General features: G+C 36.7%; 1 protein-coding gene across 2 annotated transcripts; it reads left to right on the forward strand.

The window, feature by feature from the left end:
• Positions 1 to 5,235: 5,235 nt before the first annotated feature.
• LOC134804482 (protein ROP) lies at positions 5,236 to 21,110 on the forward strand. 2 transcript variants are annotated; one of them, XM_063777531.1, is made up of 15 exons: positions 5,236 to 5,308; positions 7,264 to 7,413; positions 7,817 to 7,972; positions 8,491 to 8,594; positions 9,618 to 9,766; positions 9,979 to 10,039; positions 11,140 to 11,294; positions 11,501 to 11,652; positions 12,325 to 12,479; positions 12,690 to 12,770; positions 15,449 to 15,616; positions 16,120 to 16,209; positions 18,309 to 18,406; positions 19,317 to 19,399; positions 20,220 to 21,110. In XM_063777531.1, exons 1-15 carry the CDS (start codon positions 5,281 to 5,283, stop codon positions 20,351 to 20,353), a joined length of 1,764 nt encoding a protein of 587 aa, XP_063633601.1. In that variant the 5' UTR covers positions 5,236 to 5,280; the 3' UTR covers positions 20,354 to 21,110. The 2 variants fall into 2 exon arrangements, with proteins under 2 accessions (XP_063633601.1, XP_063633600.1); XM_063777530.1 differs by lacking the exon at positions 8,491 to 8,594 and adding an exon at positions 8,891 to 8,994 and having other exon boundaries at positions 20,220 to 21,108.
• Positions 21,111 to 22,162: the final 1,052 nt, after the last annotated feature.

The following is a 22,162-nucleotide window of genomic DNA, read 5'->3' on the forward strand; positions in this document are numbered from 1 at the left end:
AAATTATCATTGACAAACTAAAATTCATACATCCGGAACACTTTTTTTGTATATAAATCAATGTGCCACAAAAATAAACTATAATCCAGGTTTGAACTTCGATTTCGTCCCTACTCACCCCATTTTACGGTATATTATGTCCTATCTAGCAGTGCAGCAGTGGTACTTCTCGCGCTACAAACAGCGTTGGTATGGCAAGTTGGCAACTGAGGCCCAACCGCTAAAAACGAAATTGGAAATTTCTTTATCTGCCTCGCTATTGCTCGAATAAGTCGAATATGCTAGACAAGAGCGATGGAGAGTTGACAGTAGGGCTTGCAATTCGAATATTCGAATCTGTCGAATATTCGACCTGTTTTGATATTCGAATATTCGGCCGCTCAGGTTTCGAATATTCGATTTTTTTTTATTACTTTAAAAAATCTATTTCATCCGCTGTAGTTACAGTTTCTGTGTGTTTTTCGGGTATTTACAGTGAATGAGGAACGGTAGGTGGTACCCAAATGCAAAGCCAATAATATTTTTACTGTATTCCTCTCGATAGACTTCGTGAATACAGTGAAACCTAATAACTCAATTAGAAAGAAAACGAAATGAACAAGTAGGAACATATGTTATATTTACGGTGCGTATAAGTTTTCAACCGACGAAAAAAAAAAGGAGGAGGTTCTCAAGTCGACGCGTATATTTTTTTTTTTTTTTTTTTTTTTTATGTATGACCACGCATAACTTTTTACAGAGATGTTCGATTTTGATAATTATTTTTTTATTGGAAAGGGTATACCCCGAAGTTGGTCCCATATAAATTTGGAAAAAAAAATCCAACCTTAAGGGTAGGAAAATAGGGGATGATTGATTTTTTCACTCACCGATTGTAACGTATGACCACGCATAACCTTTTACAGAGTAGTCGTAATAATAATAAAAAATTGGTAAAAAATCCTACCCTAAGGGTGGGAAAATAGGGGTAATTTATTTATATTACAGAACAAAATAAAGTTAAAGTAGGTTTATTAATATAACAGTTAATAGCTAAAGCAAGGTAGGTAGCTATTTTAAAAGTAATCAAAAATTAAGCATGTAATAATTTGTATAAATTATAGCCACAGAAAATTATAAAATAAAAACTTTTTGGTGCCAGCCTCAAACAAACTTGAGCACCTTAGTGAAGCACCTGCACCGACTCCAAAAATAACAGATTGTAAATATATAAATACGCAGATTTGTGTGATTGATTTCAGAAGTATGTATATACATAGTTTATAGGTATTCACTTGCGTTATTGAAGACAAAATAATTATTTTTTTCTTTTCAGTGTGCTATTGTTTTTGTTGGTCGACTCGTTTCGTGTTAGTGCCGGTTTTTTTATTTCCTTTTAGTTTTTTTTCGGCGGTTATTTTAAGTCAAAGGTTCATTCTGTTTATTCAGTACACGATTTTTGAAGTCTAAACATTGCCACTTGTCGCAATTCGCAAATTTGATCATACCAAACCTGCCCAACTAGGTTATCTAACCATACACCTTTAGCTGACGATTAATCCACCCAGTAACTAACATTTCCCCTTAAATATTCCAATATTATATACTTAATAAGCCGACCATTAGGAATCAAAACTTGCCAAAACAAATAAAGTCAATAAATATTCAAAATACAATGATATTAAAAGCCTTTATACAAGCCTCTGAGCGACTACAAGTAAATTTAAACCGGAAACAATTAAATACTAAAAAAAAACCTCTTACGTACCTACCTAGGTGTTTGGATGGTTAAAGTATATTATTTCACGCAACGACGCATTTATAATAAAAGTGTTATCTAGAAATATTGAATACTTCTAATTTTTGCGTTTTACTTGATTTTATAAATGTGGGCATCTCATAGTAGGATGATAAAATCTAGTCTATTAAGTGGATTTCTGCAAAACAACATTAGTTTTAGCAATATGTGAAAAAAGATTTTGAATAAAACGATAGTAAACCGATTTCATGTTCCTTTTCTTATTTTTTTGTTTTTCTTATTCTTACGAATCACGACGACGTCAGAAAAAGTCGAATATTCGAATACCTGAAAGTTTCGAATATTTGCAATCCCTAGTTGACAGTAACCACTATATAGGTATTTGGTTACCTTTAGTATGCATTCGGGAAAGCGCGAAAATGAAGAGAACTTATAAATTACATATGTATATAGCTTTGTTTAGTAGACCTGTTGAGTGTTTACAGACGGACAGACGAATAAACGCACAGACAAAACTATAAGGGTTCCTTTTTGCCATTTTGGCTAAGGAACCCTAAAAAACAAAAGATGCATAGCGTAGGTAAGTACCTGAATTAAATACCTAGGTATTTGCGGAAAAATGAATTGGACTTAAGCCGTGAGTTAGGGTCTTTATAGCGCTTGATACCTACACCTTACTTAATTCAGCATCATTAATAATGACTTAGTTACTAGGTGTGACTGCATTTAGCAAGTAAGCATTGCAATATTTGCAGTCTAAATGCACTAACTAGTAACAATTTTTTACACCCTCGTTAGGATGCTACAACAGACAAGACATCCTCCAGACTGAGCATAGTAGCTCTACCCCCTCTGCCACAAATACGGTAGTTTTACTCCATTTTCGAGTCGAAAGTGTCTTTGTGTGACGTCCGTGTCTTTGAACGGACCAATCACGGCACGGGACCTCGCTCACCTCGTCCCCCGCACCCCCGTATTTTTGGCAGCATCGGTTTCATGAATTAAGGCCGAGCCACACCGGCTTGCGTGTGCGTGACGTAGGATCTGTATACTACAACGGCGCACGCGCACGTGCACGTCACGCACACGCAGCCGGTGTGCACAGGCCTTTAATTGCTCTAAACTCCGTCTAGAGGATTCCTAGACAACTGAATTAAGTAAGGTGTATCAACCGCTTTAGGGTAGTTTTAACCGCCTTCAATAAAAAAGGAGGTTCTCAGTTCGACCTGTATGTTTTGTTCATAACAAATTTTTCATGTAAGTGTGTGTGTGTCGATTATGCAGAAAAAACCGTTGTCGAAAAAAGTACAAAAAGATGACTAAGGTCAGGAACCTAAATCATAGGTAGGTATTACCTAGAAGAGGTTAAGAAGCAGTTACCTACCTGTAGAACCGGTTTTCCACATTAAGTAGGTAATTTTATACCTATCTACATTTGAGTTCATTATCATTATTATCCATGTTTTGCAACCAAATTTGGATGTTGCCTTATAAATAAAAATACTGTGTATACAATTTTTGCCTATGTGACCATATCGCCATACAATTAAATAAATAAATCATTATTATCAAATCAAAATAACGATAACTCTTTACAATGGGTAAGTACCTAACGGTACGTGTGGTGATCCTCTCAGCCTCTCAGCACATGACAAAACAACGAAAAACGGAGACTGACAAGAATTTTGACGCTCAGCGATTTCCATGAATCCTTTGTTTTGCTGTTTACGTACCCACCTGCTGTATTTTGCACATATTTTCCATAATTTGGCCGTAGATATAGGTAGTCAACCCGTATTCAGTCAGTGACATGGGTGCCAATTTTTAAAAGAATAAATACCTATGCAAGACGGTTTAGTAGATGTATTTTGTGCCAGTGACTCACAACAGACAACTAGAAATCGTAGAAATTACACCTCCTGCCTCCTGCCTCCTCCTAAACATAACACTTTCCCATTTGCATCCTATAGCAGACCATAATCTGCTAGGGCAATCTGATATAAATCTGATGCCATAATTCGGAACAAGCACTACTTTTGACAAGACAAAGAACAACACCTGCTAGGTATTTTATTTTAATTACAAGCCTAAAAAAGCTACTTTTAGCTAAGTAGGTACATACATTTGCTTGTTTTAATAATTATTTACAGTACAGTACAAACATGTAGGTAAGTACAAGTTGTACCACGCTGAATACATTTAAATCCCCAGTCATCTGAAACCCTACCAGCTTACATTTTCCTAACATGCACATTTCACAAAAATAAAACATTCTATAAGGTTTTTTCGTTGATTAATTAGAGAAAGTGTACAATTCGTAATAAATTATAATAATCATATATGTATATTGGCTCACCGTTTAAATCCGTAATGTACGTGAAGAGAACTACAGTCACCAAACTTTAAAAACAATAAATATTACGCGCACGTGATTAACACACTCCTCCACGCATCAACACATCCATCTAAGAACACTAACTCATATAAACTGATGATGGTTTCGTCTGTTTGGTGTAGGTGAGGTGACCGATTCACCGATTGGAAAGAAAAGAAAAGGATAGAATGACCGTGCAGAGCCCGCTCTGGCTTTGCTCACTCTTCTAACGAATGAAAGACCGATATGTTCCATCCCTTTCGTCTTGTATTGATCCGCCCCTTTTATTTCTTCTTTGCTTCATTTGAATGATACATGAAGTGACAATTAAGCTTTACATACTTTATTAACAATATAAATATAGGTTTTGTGTATGTGTTGCGCCCTAGCTAGACTACAAATAAAATTTGTGGTCAAAACGAGGTTTAATAATATTATTGACATTTATTAAAAATCAAAATGCCGTAGACAATGATTAAAATGTCAGCAACAACATTTTAATGGGCTCTACAGACGGTTGCGATTTATCAACACGACAAAGTGAGATGAAAGTATAGATAGAATGAGATAAAACCATATAAAACTAGTTGTGGCTTATAAAATCGATGCGAAATCATAATCCAATCGAAGACAAATTGTTATCTAAGGACCCTTTTAAGAACTTTGAATAGCAGCAGCAAGTAATAGGCAAGCTAATAAAATAGTAATTGTATATGCCAATTGCCAGAAGAGTATACTTTTTATTATTTATACCCCTATACATTGAGAAAAATGGCAGTTAATGTTTGACAAAAAGTAAAATCATAATCTAAACAAATTGTCATGTCTATAGAGCCCTAAAGTCGCAATCGGCTGTCATCAACTTTCACGTCCGTACCTTAGAGGATATAACCAAACGGAGTAGCCATTAACGGACGTTCCCCTCTGTCGAAAATAGGCGGCCAATGGTAAAGCATATTGTATGGACTGACGTTTATCCGACATAGCTAAGTTGACGTTGCGCATACATTTGACGTGCCCCTCCCCCGCTAAAATCGGCAGACTGTTTTGTACCGAAAATCACAGACATGGCGTCTCCGTTTGGTTATATCCTCTAAGGTCCGTACTGTTGCCAGTACTATTATTTATTCTGTGCTGTTGCTGATAATTCTTTAGTCTGTGATCCAAAATGGCGCTGAAAGCACTTGTCGGGCAAAGTGAGTTAAAAATTATTTAAATTTTATAGATACACGAGTTATTTACGTTTCAATTGTCTGTTAAATATTATATAAATGTAGGTGACTTGTTCTTATATCCAAAAAATATGAGATTGAGCTGTTATGACACATTCATTGTACAATCTCATATCGATGACTAATCGCTTGCAACATAAATTCTTATTTGTTATTTTGTTGTTAAAATTGCAAAAGTGAAAATTAAATTCATCGAATGCTAGTGCTGACTAGAGGTTAATATTATTTTCGCACTACTACTACAGAATACAAAATTTATCTATAATTAAGGCTAGGAATAGGAGTTGCATTTTGTCCTTGCACTAGTAATTGTTCTAGTTCAATTATTGTTGTCCCAACTAGTTGATGGGTATAACAATTCCATAATTGAATAAAATGCCTTCGCACCGGTGTTGAATAGTATTGATTTTCTTACGTCACTAAGTCGGTGGGATGAGGAGGGTGGCACACGTCACTTAGCGGTCGAGAAGCTTTCGTTGTTTTCATATATCTAGTTCTAGAAATAAGTAGAGTTCATAAGCTCTACTTATGTTTTACAGGATATATTTCGTTAATATTAAGCCTGACGTAAAGCATGCTATTATACACAGTGTGTTCTGTTGATAATGATAACACTATCTACATTATATTTACATTATAAACAACAAAGTAAAATTAGATTTTTTGTTTCCAATGCTCTTGTGCATTTTACTTAATTGAAGTAATACCTACACTACTAATATTGTAGTATAGATGTGGTTCTGAGCATTGTTTACTTTACTGAATATGCAGATAACATGATAAAAATGAAAGAAATAGAAGGTTTGAAAAATTACAATATGCATTTTTATAGCATGTTTAAAGTTGGCAATGAAATTGGCTGATCTGAAAAATAACACTCTATTTAACACATTCGACACCGCGTACCCGACTCTCGGGCACTCGTAAACTTTACTCAGATGCCGGCATACCCGCTAGTCGGGCAAGAGCTATAAACCTACACGTGACGCCGAAGTGCCCGACAGGCGGGCAAGCATTGCATCTTCACTACCTCAGGGCTGCCACTGCCACTAACAGAAAAAATTGTAAGTCTTCTGATTATTATGTGGTCGAAAAGTTGGTACAGTTGATTATTATATTTTATTACTTCACTTTGTATTTTTATTTACTTTACCTAATGCGATTACAAAATAAAAATTCTTATTAGTTGGTTACGTGAAATTGCATACACGGGTATGTATCAATAGGAGTTAGAATTAGAAGAAGAACAAAACGGGGAGCCTAAACAGATGAGACAGCAGATTTAATTTTATCCACGTACTTATACGACAGTTACTTGTCACAGCCCTGAGCGTCCGCCGCTTGCCCGACTAGCGGGTTCGCGGCGTGCGGCATTGAGTTGCACGTCGTTGCCCGACTAGCGAGTACTGTCGGTTTCTGGGGTATTGTTTTTTGCCTGGTTGCGAAAGTGTTAAAAAGTAATACATGGCACTAAAATGGTTTTACTTGTGTTGATTTTAATGATTTTAGTATGTTATGCAGCAGCTTTATTTAATGTGTACTGAAAATTGTAATAATAGGTAAACAAGCAAGTAAAGAAAATATTCCATGCTATAATTCCATTTACATATATTGTACATATATTGAACAGGACAATAGCAGTAAAGATGTGTATATTGCAATATTGACAGAGTAATCTATGACAACTGGTCTGGCCTAGTGGGTAGTGAGTGCCGACAGCCCTGGGTTCGAATCCCGGTAAGGGCATTTATTTGTGTGATGAACACAAATATTTGTTCCTGAGTCATGGGTGTTTTCTATGTATATAAGTATGTATTTATCTATATATCGTCGCCTAGCAGCCATAGTACAAGCTTTGTTTAGTTTGGGGCTAGGTTGATCTGTGTAAGATTTCCCCAGATATTTATTTATGATTGCAGAAATTATGAATGAAGTGATCCGCTACCGCGGACCAAAGGGGAAGGAGTCCCAGCGCATTGACTGGAGAATCCTCATTGTGGATCAATTGTCAATGCGCATGGTCTCCGCCTGCTGCAAAATGCATGACATCTCTGCAGAAGGCATTACATGTAAGTATATCAATAAAAGCACCTGTTTGCGGTAGATCAATGTAGGTACTGCCCATTTCTTTTCCATATCAATCCATAAGAGCCCTGTAGCTAGCAGTAGGACATAAGGAAAGGATAAATGCTTTATTAGCAGGGACTCTGTCTTTGTAATTGGGTCCGGGTTTCAGTGCCATGTGATCAAATATTTTTGTAACAACAAATACAAAAAATTGTATGTGTATAATTTCTTGTATGTATCCTAAGTATTTATTTTTAAATTTTCATCTCATAAGCTAATATTTTGAGACAAGATTTTATTTATTTACAAGTATTGTATCAAAAGGTTCCTCTTAGGTTGTTCATTATGAATGTTTTAATGTGTATTTAAAAACCTATTTAACCCCTATTCTTGTACATGTTGCAGTGGTTGAAGACATTCACAAGAAGAGAGAGCCGCTGTGTACCATGGATGGCATCTACCTCATTACTCCACTGGAGAATTCAGTCCGTGCCTTGATCAATGATTTCTCAGTGGGGAACCGCATCATGTACAAAGCGGCGCATGTTTTCTTCACTGAAGGTATACACTCAAATTATTGTTATTTAGATATATTTGTTTATCCACCAGACATAGTGTAAATGAGCTTGTAATAATCACTAGTCATGCTTCAAATTGTGGATTTCTTCCCTCTAGTTCTTTTTTCAATTCTAATTACTACCAGTATTGTCTTGGGTCGTCCCATTCGTTTTCGTCAAGTTCTTAAATAAGTCCTATTCTGCTTTCGTCACTCATTCTACATTCGTCACCATCGTCGGTGGCTTTCAATGTAGAATGAGTGACGAAAGCAGAATAGGACTAATTTAATAACTTGACGAAAAACGAATGGGATGACCCAAGACAATACCTTACTACCAACACTGTCAAAACGCATTTGCCAACCAATTTGCGCTCTACATTGCAAGTGGCAGTGCCTCACATGCGTGCAAACTTTCGTACAATGTACATAATGTTCGTACGCATTCACTTGCCACAAGTAGGAACTAGTGGGAACAAACCAAGATTTTTTGTTTGCACCATCAATATTTTTATTTTTCCAGCTTGCCCTGATGTTCTTTTTGATGAATTATCACGTAGTCGCGTAGCTAAATACATAAAAACACTAAAGGAAATCAACATCGCCTTTGTTCCATATGAACAACAGGTTAGTATTTATATTTTATTGAAGGTTTAGCAAGCATGTAAAGTTGTGTATATAGACTATGTTCACGATTTATTAACAATTTTACTGGTTTGCTAAATTCATTTGTATTTATGGTAAACAAACCTATTGTTAGCACACTTTAAGTTGCCTTATTTCAAATGGTACTCTCTGTGTGCTAATAATCAATTAATTTACCTTATTTTCTTGAATAACAATCTTTTTGCTTTATTTTTAATCATATGTACACTAGTATTGAAATGCGAAATATTTGATTATTTTACACGCTGCTAAATTAGTGTGTCCTGAGGAATTGTTCAATGAACTCTGCAAGTCATCGGCAGCAAGGAAAATCAAAACGCTTAAGGAAATCAACATTGCATTCTTACCTTACGAGAGTCAGGTGAATACGTAGCTGTATGCTTTCAGTACCTATGTTTAGATTGTACGAAATTACGTCCCAATCACATTTCATAACGCATTTAAAAACCTTACTCATGGTAGGGTAAAGGCCCCGTCAGACTTGACCAGTGAGCAGAACCACGCAAGTTAGTAAGCAAGAAAAAATATGTTTGATCTGTAAAAAGTATACATTTGAAATTATTTCTGAGATGGAAATTAATGCATTTTAATTCACTCACATTAAATAATTGGTGTGACCTATGGAGCCCGATATCTGAAAATAAAAAATTTTGGGCCCCATATGGAAACTTCCTATATTACGTGATATTACTTAACATTTTTTATAACATGCGCATCTGTAGGTGTAGTGTTAAGTTAACCAAAGTCTTGTAGCTCACGTGCTAAGCCTGGCACAGCCATAAAACTAGACATTGTACCAACATTGTCTAGAATAAGATAATCGGTTACACATATCCCAGGCTCAGGGTGTTCGCTAAAGCCTTGATCTTCGATTGACGACGTAAATTGCGTTATGCATCACACACAAATAGCTTCGATATAAAATATAGTGCTATAAGCAGCGTCAACCGTAGGTCAGGGCCTAAGATTTCAGGGGTGTTTTAGGTGTTCTCGTTGGACTCGCCGAACACGTTCCAGCACATGTACAACCCGAACCACGCGGCGTCCCGCAACGCGAGCATGGAGCGCATCGCGGAGCAGATTGCGACGCTCTGCGCCACGCTCGGAGAATATCCCTCCGTCAGATACCGCAGGTGGGTTGTTTGGTGTCTTCTTCCTTAGTTCATTATGGCTGAAGACCGTGATCGCAACCAAGCCTGTATGTACAAACCTGGAGCGTAATTTTCATCATTCATCTTCTGACCAGGTGCTTAAATGTATGTTTTATCGAATAGTCAGATTTCATCCTTTAAGCAAGTTATAGAAATAGAAATGAAAATATAATTATTGGTCTTTTTGTCAACAGTGACGGCGAGCGCAACGTCGAGCTTGCTCAGCTCATCCAGCAGAAACTTGATGCATACAAAGTAAGTAAAGGAACATAACGACATTCGACAATCAGATCTGCCCAATAAAGAATTACTCGAGAAAAAAAAGGAATTAACAATTTAATCTACAATTTTTGCCTTTGTACTATTAAATTTGTCGAGTTACGTTAACTTGTTACAATTACCAATAACTATTTAAGGAGTTCAAAATTAACGTTAAAAGCGTTTTTGCAATAGAAAAAGAGATAACGACATCAGATGCCAATTAGGAAAAACAACTGAATCGTGTACTGCCTGATTTATGTGAAGTCTGTTCAAATTCCGTAATAAACGTTACCCCAAAAGGTGACAGATGCAAATAGCTGTCTAAAAACATAGTCGTTGGAAGTAGGTCGCAGAATAACTTAAGTTCTGCTAGTTCTGTTATCTGCGCCCATTACTCGCATTGTGTTCACGGCTCTTTGTCAACTTGCGCTCGGCCGCGACCGCTTTGTACTGATCGTCGGATAAACGTTTTGTACACTTTGTACAAATAAAGTAACCCATGTTTTAGACTTTGTTATTGAAGTAAAGTATAAAAGTCGGTCAGCATCCTGCCTTACTTTCCATTAACACTACTTAAAACATTATTTAGTTTTTACTACTGTTCAATATCTTTTCACTTTGTTCTATTTAGTCAGCTGATATCTTCGGAGTGGTCATTAACAGGCGTTCCCCTCTGTCGAAAGTAGGCGGCCAATGGTCAACCTATGTTTACGTTACGTATACATTTGATGTGCCCCTCCCCCGCAAAAAACGGCAGACTATTTTGTAAAGAAAATTATAGACATGGCGTCTCCGTTGGTTATATCCTCTATGGCTGATACAGCAGATTTATAATTAAAAATAGTCAGAGACAGCGTAATGCCTAAATTGATATTGACGACAATTCGTGGTTTTCTTCCTAGCGATCTCCTCATACAAAACGATAATCATAAAAAACTCGATCTACTGAATAAAAAAAACAGTACATAAATGAAATATTAAATTTAGTATTGAAGACATTCTTTGCTGGCCCGAGTCTGTAGCATTCGATGGCTTATGGTGTAGTTCGTCTCTTTTTCTAAAGTGGACTTTACTCATTCGTATTGTGCTCGTAGGCTGACGAGCCGACCATGGGTGAGGGGCCGGAGAAGGCTCGCTCGCAGCTGCTGGTGCTCGACCGCGGCTTCGACTGCGTGTCGCCTCTGCTGCACGAGCTCACGCTGCAGGCCATGGCCTACGACCTGCTGCCTATCGAGAACGATGTCTACAAGTGAGTGTTCTCTGTTTACAGCTGTTGACGCGATTTCTGTGTTCGTCACGTTAGACCGTGAAACATTGTCCGATACCGTATGTTGGATGATGTTTGGAGAAAAGCAGCTCCTAAATTGAATTAATACCTATAAAAAGATACTTTTGTAATATAACTTCCTTGTGGTCGTAACAGACATCCGATTATAACAGTGTCACTATGACCAGGTACGAGGCATCCCAAGGGCAGATGAAGGAGGTGCTCCTGGACGAGAACGACGAGCTGTGGGTGGAGCTGCGCCACCAGCACATCGCCGTCGTGTCCACCTCCGTCACCAAGAACCTCAAGAAGTTCACCGAGTCCAAGCGCATGGGTGGAGGTAACTATTCTATACACATTCTTTTGTACACAGCACTGGAGCCAATCGTATTTCTGATATGGGAAACAAGATAGGTCTTCTTACGCACAAGGGAGCGTGTCTAAATTGTAGAATGCAGCACCTGCTTATTGGATAATAATATGACGAAATTGGTTATAATTGTAACTATAGATGGTCAAGCAAATCTTGTCAGTAGAAAACGGCGCGAAATTAAAATTTTCTATGAGACGATATCCCTTCGCGCCTACATTTTACAAATTTGCCGCCTTTTTCTACTGACAAGATCTGCTTGACCAAGTATATGCTGAAAATCGTAATTCAAGACCAAAAAAAGTAAGACAATGATGCCACTGCAATACATTGTTTGTAAAATAGAAATTCCTTTTTTATTAATAAACACGCTAAGATAATTTATTCATTAGTAATTTTACTCGTACGATTTAAAAAAGTACTTTTATTTACTTATTTTTACATAAATACAAGACGCGCTAGTAAAAAGTGGCAACATTGTCTTACTTTTTTTGGTCTTGAATTACGATTTTCAGTATATATATTTTAAAATAAATAGAAGTTTCCGATTGTAAAATAGATACAATATACAAGTTTTACGGAAGGGAAGCGAATACTCTGTCTGTAATACATAGCCTGATATAAACTTGATTTTATAACCAGGCGACAAGCAGTCTATGCGAGACCTCTCCCAGATGATAAAGAAGATGCCCCAGTACCAGAAGGAATTGTCAAAATACGCGACCCATCTCCGCCTAGCTGAAGACTGCATGAAGGCCTACCAGGGCTACGTCGACAAGCTATGCAAAGTGGAGCAGGTAATCATTTTACAAGCTTTTTTAGCAATAGGAGTAACTGGTTCTATTTTGACCTGTATTAATACAACACGTATTATTTCGAAGCATAGCCAAACTACATGAACTTAAACCTACTTCAGTGAATTACCTCTCATTAACAAAAGTAAAACAAGAAAACCCTCATAATTATCTGATCAAGTGACTGTGTATTTGAATCCTGATCTGTTACAGGATCTGGCCATGGGCACTGACGCGGAGGGTGAGAAGATCAAAGATCACATGAGGAGCATCGTGCCAGTTCTCCTTGATCAGGTAAATAATGTACAATGATTGTAGCAATAAATACATGATGTGATTTTTAAGGAACAAATTTTGTATACTACACGGGACTTGACATAATGATTTGACAAAGGTGAAATAAATCTAGTTAGGATTTTGTGTAGTACAATTAGAGTTTAAACTACCCGGCTGATATTGTCATTTATCTAGCTTAAAAAATGTCACGGCTACGAATTGAAATGCGATAATAGTAGATTGTACAACAAGGGCATAAAGTGACCTGTTTTTACCCAAGGCAATTTTTTAAAATAGTAGACGAGGGTAAAAATGGACATTTATGCCCTTGTTGTACACTCTGCTTTTCACTTCGATTGCGAGGATAATAATTATATTTTTCACAGCAATTTACACCACGAAACTGTCGTAAAGCGAAAGAACATAATACATAACCAATTCCCGCCACTAACTTTTTAATTCTTTTTTTTTTTTTAATTTTCAACATGTGTCAGAGTTTCAGACGCTTGGTTTTCTGCCAAGTCAAACATTTCGGAGCATTTTTGAACGATAATCGACTCCTATTTTATGTGATTTACTAAATTTAATGACAGAAAATACGGATTTCTAATAAATTGTAGCAAAAATAAAATAATATAACAAGTTGTCATCTACACAATTTTATTGCTCAGTAAAATTGTGCAATATGTTTTAACTGTTTGGCTGTTGAGACCGATTACCTTAGTCTTAGAAGAAAATTTTACTTTTATGCTCTAGAGCATAAAATGCGATTTTATGTCGTCTACGCACGACATAAAGGTGCACTTTTTGAGCATGAGAAGTGAAAAATAAATAAGACGTCAACATAAACCTTCGTGTTAAATTGAAATTACACTCGAACACACACATACACACACACTTATGCAATGGCAATTCATATCATATACTATGTACTGTACTATTTTGTCTTGAGTTGGGATACCTTTTATATAAATTTTTATTTATCATCCAATTTGTTTTATTTAATACTTTTACGTGCCAAGCGACTTGATTTTTACTTATTTTTGTGTTTCTTTTTTTCTTGATTATTGTTATATATTAATTATTATTTTGATAGGTTTAATAGGTAGATACATGTAACATGATATTATTATGCAAATGCTAACAAAATTTTGTTCTACTTTTTATGAATGTAATAGCTATACATATATTATATTTTCAGTAAATAGACTTGCAAGTCACTAAGATGATGGACATGAAATTTAAAATTAGCTGCAGCTAAGAGTTGACACTGCGCCAATAAACAAGAGGAATCTGTGCTCCCTACAACACTTCACGCAGGCTTCTTATACAAACTGCTATGGATAGTTCATATAATTCACCAACACAATACATTGTTCTTTAGCAGTGCCAACTTGACTTCTATTTGGCTTCAGCAGTAAAAACATAATTACATCCAAACAATTACAATAACTTCCTTTTCTGTGTATATGTTTTGATTAATTGCAATTAAATGCATCGCAGTGTTTAGCGAACGACATGCCAAGCTTTTCTTGTCCTAGTCCCCCTTAACTATATAAAACTAAACATATTTTCCTTTAATTTATGCCTTGTACTTTATGCTGTTTGCGGTTTCTTTTATAATCAACACTTATGAGTTCTGCAATACGCAAATACTATAAGTTTGACTTGCAACATTCATGCCACGTAAATTACACCCACTGCAATGCAATCTGTCGTCAATCCTTTAACAAAAACCAACTATTGAGCGAGTGATCCAAGTCCAGTGTGAAACATTATTATTCAAATGCTAGCTGTTTGCGAGAGCATAATTATTCATGTTTTTCCTCTGTGTACATATTACACAATATGATTCCTCTATGTAGCCATTGCCAAACTTGATATGCTAAGGGCAAGTGCTTAAGAAAATCATTTCGCTGCAGCATGTTTCTAATATTCCGTTCAATTTTCATGCCTTAAATATGTACTAATAGGGAATGTTACGCAAAACCCTGCGTAGGGGGTGCTACTAGCACAAACTGTAAATTAATCGCCTCGATGCATCAATGTCATATTTATTTGAAACAACTAATCTGCGAAAACTTGTCAAAAAACTGTTTAAGGCATAGTATATATAAGATACTGTATGGTTTACGGTTTGTGCTAGTGCTGCGTCTGGCGGCAGAATATTGCAGTATTAAACAGTCATCACTCAACACGAGATTACATACAAGTAGACATTGAATTCATCTTCTATTTTGAAGTGAACAGTTTTCTAAAGTAACAGAGGCATTGGTTAGTTAAGAGTATTTTTTAATTTGGAACCACCTTTTAAACCTACCGATTTGATCGCTACGAGGTCAACTTCCAGGCAGTACTTACTACTTATAGCATAACTTTATATTTTAATTCTTTCGTATAAAGATTATAGACAAAGAACGCGTCAACTAGTGCTAAACTTACCATTATAATCGAATATATGGCGGCGGAAATGGAGGGCGCCGCTCAGCCCTGGACATTATACTGTGACCAGTCCGTCAAGAGCTAAATAGCTTATAACTATCCTGTTACCACAAGATACTTATACAGTGCCATCTTCTTCAACTGTCTGACACAGTATTTCGAACCCTGTTCCCTTTTTTTATAATAGATAAAAAGCCAGTGCTTGATTTTAACATTTTTACAATCCATTATATACAAGTAATATTCGCTTGCAGTCCGTGGACAACAACAACAAAATGCGCATCATCGCCCTGTACATCATGTCCAAGAATGGCATATCCGAGGAGAACCTCAACAAGCTCGTGTCGCACGCGCAGCTCGAGCAGTCCGACAAGCAGACGCTGCTCAACCTCGCCTACCTTGGGCTCAACGTGGTCATCGATGTAAGTACATGATTGGCACTTAAATATAGAACATAAGACGCGCCCCGACAATAACTACCTATTTGGTATTAATCGTACAGAATAAAACTGTACCGTAGCTCGGGCAGGTTACCTACCACTGTGAACTCATGGCAAGGGTACGGAATATATAACAATGGGATATATAGGAGCCCAACTGTGAATAAAACAACCGATGTATATGAGTTGTACCATCGCCCACACTGTTAACTGTACATTGGTGGACCTTATGCCTTTTGTGATAGTCCACCGATGTACAGTTAGAAGTGTTGCTGTTTGTACGACAGCTGCAGAGTTCAGAGGCTCTGCAGAGTTGTCGCCACTGAATAAATAATATAGTATATATGATAGAAAAACGACTAGCATAGCGCAATAATCAATCATTAGCATCTGGCATCATCAATAGCTCGCGAGCCGATTGCGGTTGAACAGCGGCTGCAGTTGAATGAATGATTGTACACCTATTTGTTTTTATATTATCGCAGGGCAACAGGAAAAAGCAATACCAGGTGACGAGGAAAGAGAGGATAACGGAACAAACATACCAGATGTCACGATGGACGCCTGTCATGAAAGTAAGTACTAGGTATCCGCATTTAACTTGTTTCATAATTTGCACGCGATTGAATTTGGAGCGATTATGGATAAAACTTAACACACAAACGAAAGGTACCGGCGCACATTGGTTCAAGAGCGGAATAAAGTCCGAATTTTACAGGTCAGCTTTAGCCATTCGTATGTCTTAAATCTAAAAGTAGAATACTTGTGTAGCTCTATAGTGAAAGGATTTTCATTTTGGTGTATTATTTAGTAATAAATTAACAGACCAAAGTACACGATGCTGTACGCATGCCAATGTTCCGTCAAAAAACTTGTTTATTGCAGGTCGTATATTTCTGAAACCAGCGCTAAAGTATACAAAATATTTATTTTAGTTACAGGAGCATATATTAAGCTATTTATATGTTATATAATTTTAGTGATTTTGTGGCTTAATTTGAGTATGGCTTGGGCGAAAACAACATAGTCATTATTTTGCCAATTTTCATTATTCAAAAGAGTATTACTTCCTTCCGCCAGCGACCGCTCCATAAAAAAATAGTACAAATGATACCTTAAGTATCTGAGATAATTACTTAATTGATTCCAACTGCCGGGGCCTGCAAACATTTGAATAATGACCATATAAGTAATGAGCGCACTTAATGTAAGGAAACATCTTAATGAGGTTAACACCTTATTGAGGGTGATTAATAAATAAATATCTTGATTTTGGGTATAAAATGCATACATTATTTTCTTCTTCTTCATTTACAATTATCGATTCGACAAAATAACTGTTTTTTTTTGCGTTATTGTACCTACTTAGTAGTTATGGCAAGTTTCAGCATTTTAAATGCAGAGTTAGTTGAAATTGCTAACTCTAGTGACCGGGCATGTGCATAAGTGTATTGAAAGCCTGAGAATTAAATATCCAACACATAGCCTACAATAAGTCATTTTGTAAATGGAGTACAAATGCAGACTCACGGCCACAAAAAGAAGCACAAAAGAAGAGAATTCCAAAAGAGTTGTACGAAAGATTCGGTTTGAAAGTTGACATCGTCAAGCAAGGTATGGGGTCATCTAATGATGGTAATACCTCCAGGAGATTTTTCAGTAACCCAAGTTTAGTTGCGGAGATTACAGGGGTAGATGAAGAACTGATTCACCGGTTTTCAGTAATATTATAGGCAATTAACTCTGGTGCCACAATAGATGCTGAAAAGTTTGGAGATTACTGCAATAAAACAGCTGACATATTCGTTGGCTTGTACAGATGGTAATATATGCCAAATACAGTACACAAAATACTGACCCATGAAAGTAAAATAATATCCGCTGCTGCTCTACCTATTGGAATGTTAACCGAAGAAGCCCAGGAAGCGCGGAATAAGGATAATCGCCGGTACAGATTGTACCATTCGAGGAAATGCTCAAGGGAATCTGCGAACAAAGATATCATAAACATGCTTTTGACATCTTCTGACCCTTTTATTTATAGCTTAAGAGCAAAAATTAATTATAAGAAAACAGGACGAGAGCACGACGTAATACAACAATTTATTGTAGAAAAGAATTAATTTAAAGCCTTTTTTATTTATTTATACTACTAATTATTTTTATTATATACTCAATTTATTACAATTTTATTCTGTAAGCCATTTTTGAATTATTATACAAGTATGTTAATGTTAATGTTTTCATTATTTTGTATTTTATAGCATAACTTTGATGATTTTAATATAAATTTCTAATATTAAAAAAAAAAAAATATTTTTTTTATATATTTTACCTATTCCTATCGATAAAACTACATTTCACATGTTTTATAATCCCACCTATTCTTAAAAACAATTAATTCCGCGCGCCCATACAACCCGAACCACTGTGCGGCGCTAAAGATACCCGGTTCTTAAGCTTGCCCACTTTCAAACTGTCACACCTTTATAAGTGTGAATGGGTCTATGTTCGCTATAACATTATAGTATCATACACCAAACTGCAAGCTCATACTAAACATAAGTAAAATAAAAAATAACGATGGGCCTTCTTTGATGCAGGTTCCTAACTTGTACAAGTACCGTTTCATAGGTAAATGTCAAACATTCCACGTATGCTTATCTCCCCGCAGGACATCATCGAAGACGCCATTGAAGACAAGCTCGACCAGCGCCACTTCCCGTACCTGGCGGGCCGCGCTCAGACTTCGGGATACCAGGCGCCCACCAGGTAAGCCTATCATTCTTGGCCCCGACCATCACAAGTACGTTTTAATCTAATCTTCTGCCCCTTAAAAGACATTATTAAGTTTTGTCCGGGTTTATAACTGAGCTAAAGTTAATTGTTTCAAATTATTTCTAGTAGTCTTTTATAAATCGAAGAAGTGAGTCCAATAAACAATCAAAAAATGTTACATATGATTTGATAAAGTTTATAACTGACACGTGAATTGATAATATCAAAGAGAATAGATAGTATAGAGGGGTCCTGTCATAGTAAATTTTGTAGTCACAGTAAATTTACTGCCATCTATCGACACACGACTAAAACTCAAAATGAAAACGTATAAAATTATCATAAAAATGTATATATATGGATAAATGACTTTATTATCCATAATATACCCATTTCATTTTGACCCATGTACATACATTCACTGATATCTGTGTGTTAAAATTGTTAAATATGAAACGGTGTCGTCACGCCATCTAGCCGAGCATAGGCCAAAGGTGTGTGCGCCATCTATCCGAGAATGACTTTTTCTTGATTTCCGAGGCACGTTTTTTCCTTAGACTTTATTCATCTTATACGAAGTTACATATGTCTTTGATAATATTAAATCTTTTGAAACGGTAGATAATTCTGTTTTCTACAGTATTTTTGTTTGTATATCTGCCGATTTTGAAAATTGCACAATTAGATATATCTATGCCAAAATTAACGCTGTGTCTATATAACTCTACTTTCTAAGGTTTTGCGGAATCTGGCAAACTGGGAGATTAAGGGATTTATTGAAAAGGAATTATGTTAAGAAGGAAAAGCTCCAGAGACCAAACCACGGGAAATCCTTGCACTCAAAGTCGATTTGTAATTCTCCAAAGGCATTCCAACTGTAACACTCGGTTTTGTTTGTTGTCAGTGTTCGCTACGGCCACTGGCATAAGGACAAGGCGCAGCAAACCGTCAAGAACGTTCCGCGTCTCATTGTTTTCGTCGTTGGAGGTAAGAGATTTTACTTTAGAATGCAACTTGTTAGGATAGGCGTAGGGAGTACGAAGAAGAACGACTAATGTTTAATTAAATTATGATGATTTAAGGAGAGAGGTATAAGCTGGGTATAAGATAGGTACGCGCCGCGCGGAGACGTCACTTAGCGCCGCGGACGGACCGGGTGGCGCGAGCCGCCCAGTTCCGATCAAAATGTATAGACTTGAATGAACCTGTTTACTGCCTGCTAACTCTTAAATAATTAAAGAACAAGAAAATAAACAAACTTAGAGGAGTAGCTGTACTAGCTGTGATTAATATACATCAAATCGTGTATTTTTTTCTTTAATGTTAATATCCAGAGAAGAAAACGGGGACTACATTTGTATTGAAAGACGGTTTCGCGAGGTCGCCCATTTTCCAATGATCGGTCAAATAAAAAAAGGAATCTTTGGCTTTTACGTGTCAGCATTTTCAGAACCGACGAATTTACTTATCGTGTTGAGAAAAATAATGTAGTCCATTGCAGCTGCATGATATGGTCTGCTCTGCGGCAATATCGTAAAAAGTAATCCCAAATTGTTTATTTCTCAGATGTGAGAACAAAATTTCATACAAATACACCCCAAATAAAATCTAGTCGTCCAAGATCTCACTTTTCTCACATAAAGCAATTAATCAAATTCGAACAATCCAATGTCGTAGGTATTGTCTGTTATTTTTAGAAGTACATATGTTGTTATTGAGCCACAGATATACATATATCACATCATACGAGCACAATGAGTCCGTTGGCAGGGTCGCGCAGGTTATCAATCACATCGTTTTGTTTCAGGCGTTTGCTTCTCCGAGATCCGCTGCGCGTACGAGGTGACCGCCGCTCTCAAGAACTGGGAGGTTATCATCGGCTCCTCCCACATCCTCACTCCCGACAACTTCTTGTCCGACCTCAACTCTCTCACCGCCTAACTTTAACTCAATGTGACATCACCAATCGTCAACACACAGCTACAAGTCTAACTTGCCCGTCTACCCGTGTCTCGGCAATGAAGCGTCGGCGGACGGGTTTTTCAGACATTTTGGATCACGGAGATGCAGTCTTTTGACACATTTCTTAAACATTTATTGATATATTACCGTATTGCGCGTTCGCTTAACATATAGTGAAATATTCAGCAATAAAGTAAACTAAAAGAATTAAACAAACTGCAATCAAGCGTACGAAAAATCGAGAAACTAAGACAGAAACGAAATATTGCTAATGATAATTACGGGCATCAGTTTTATATAGATGAACTGGTGCTGCTGCTGTCACTTTGTGTCTCCGGTTTCGTTTCTGTCGTAGACGTCATATGTGTTAGTAATTGTCGTTATGGCGATAGTGTCTGGGGTAGCCGTAGTATTCCGCTAGCTAATTCTTCAGCAGTGTGACGTGCCTGTACCGTAGTGAAAGGCTAGATGCACCTCAATGTGATACCGAACTTGAACGGCGCTGCGTAGGAATAGGCGCCCGTCGATGCGGGCTAATAGATTATATAGCACTCGTGTAAACTTCAGTGAATATGTTTAATGTTTGTACAAATTTCCATATTTTATATTGTTTAATTATTAGTTGTTTAAATTAAGTTGTTAAAAAAGTATCGCGTTCCCGCGCATATGTAAAATATGTTTATGATGAGTTATATTTGCAAAAATCAGAAGATTTAATATTTGTATGTAGACTTTATATTTGTATTGGTATTAATTATTCGATTTTTTCTTAACTCTTTAGTACTCGGACATTGCGATATAAAAAAATGTGATTACGAAAAGTAGTTATCTCGGTAGGTAAAGAGGTGTTTTTAAGTTTGTTTATGACAGAAGATTGGTTGCTGTTTTATCTACTAAATGGTTAAGAAAAATGGTACATACGCGTACCACCCGTTCAATACCGACATAAATACTAGAATATTATTATTATAATGGATAAATGCGTTTATCATTGTTTCGTTATATTAGTATTCAGCTTATTTATGATGAATCGTGTAGATTAAACGCCGAACAAAAATTATACAAAGATTGAATTAACCTAAGTATAGTCAGAGTAATATCCGATGAATGACGTTCACACCTATTTCAAATAAAATTCATGGAAAAATTGCGTATACATTACGCATTAAATGTCAAGAAACAAACACTTGTATGTTGCAGATTACGAGATATTTCTACTTATATTATTGATATTTCGACATGAAGAGTTAGGGATATAGCTGTAAACATTGCTTCTTCATAATTTAATGCCAAATTAAAAAAAAAAGATCTTATATCGTGTTTACATTAGGTCGACTGTCGTATGCAGGCATCGGCCTAGTATAAATATGCTCTTACACCTGCCGTTACAACACCGCGCGGATTTGTAACCAGACTAACACAGCGCACCGGTAGGCGCTGGCAACTAATAGGGTTAAAACGGCCAATTGCCACACCAGAGGCTCCTGCGCCTTGGGCTTAGGCCCAGAGGCGCAGGCGATACTACGGGCTAGAATTGGTTTTGGACTCTGTACCTTGATGCATTTATGGAAACAACATCTCGAGGCTCCGACTGTAGCGAATTTAACCCTTCGGTTCGGACGATCCAAAACTTGAGTGTGTTTTCGAGTTCATCGAAAGAAATATAATTCTTATTTGAACACTTTTCTGTTGTTTTGAAATAAACCAGTCGGCTCTCCGTAACGAGCTTCTATATTTTAACCCCATTTGGTGCCGGCCATCAGTGTTGTATTTTATATATAGGGTTTC

The sequence above is a fragment of the Cydia splendana genome, chromosome Z (genome assembly GCF_910591565.1).
Source record: "Cydia splendana chromosome Z, ilCydSple1.2, whole genome shotgun sequence".
NCBI lineage: Eukaryota > Metazoa > Arthropoda > Insecta > Lepidoptera > Tortricidae > Cydia > Cydia splendana.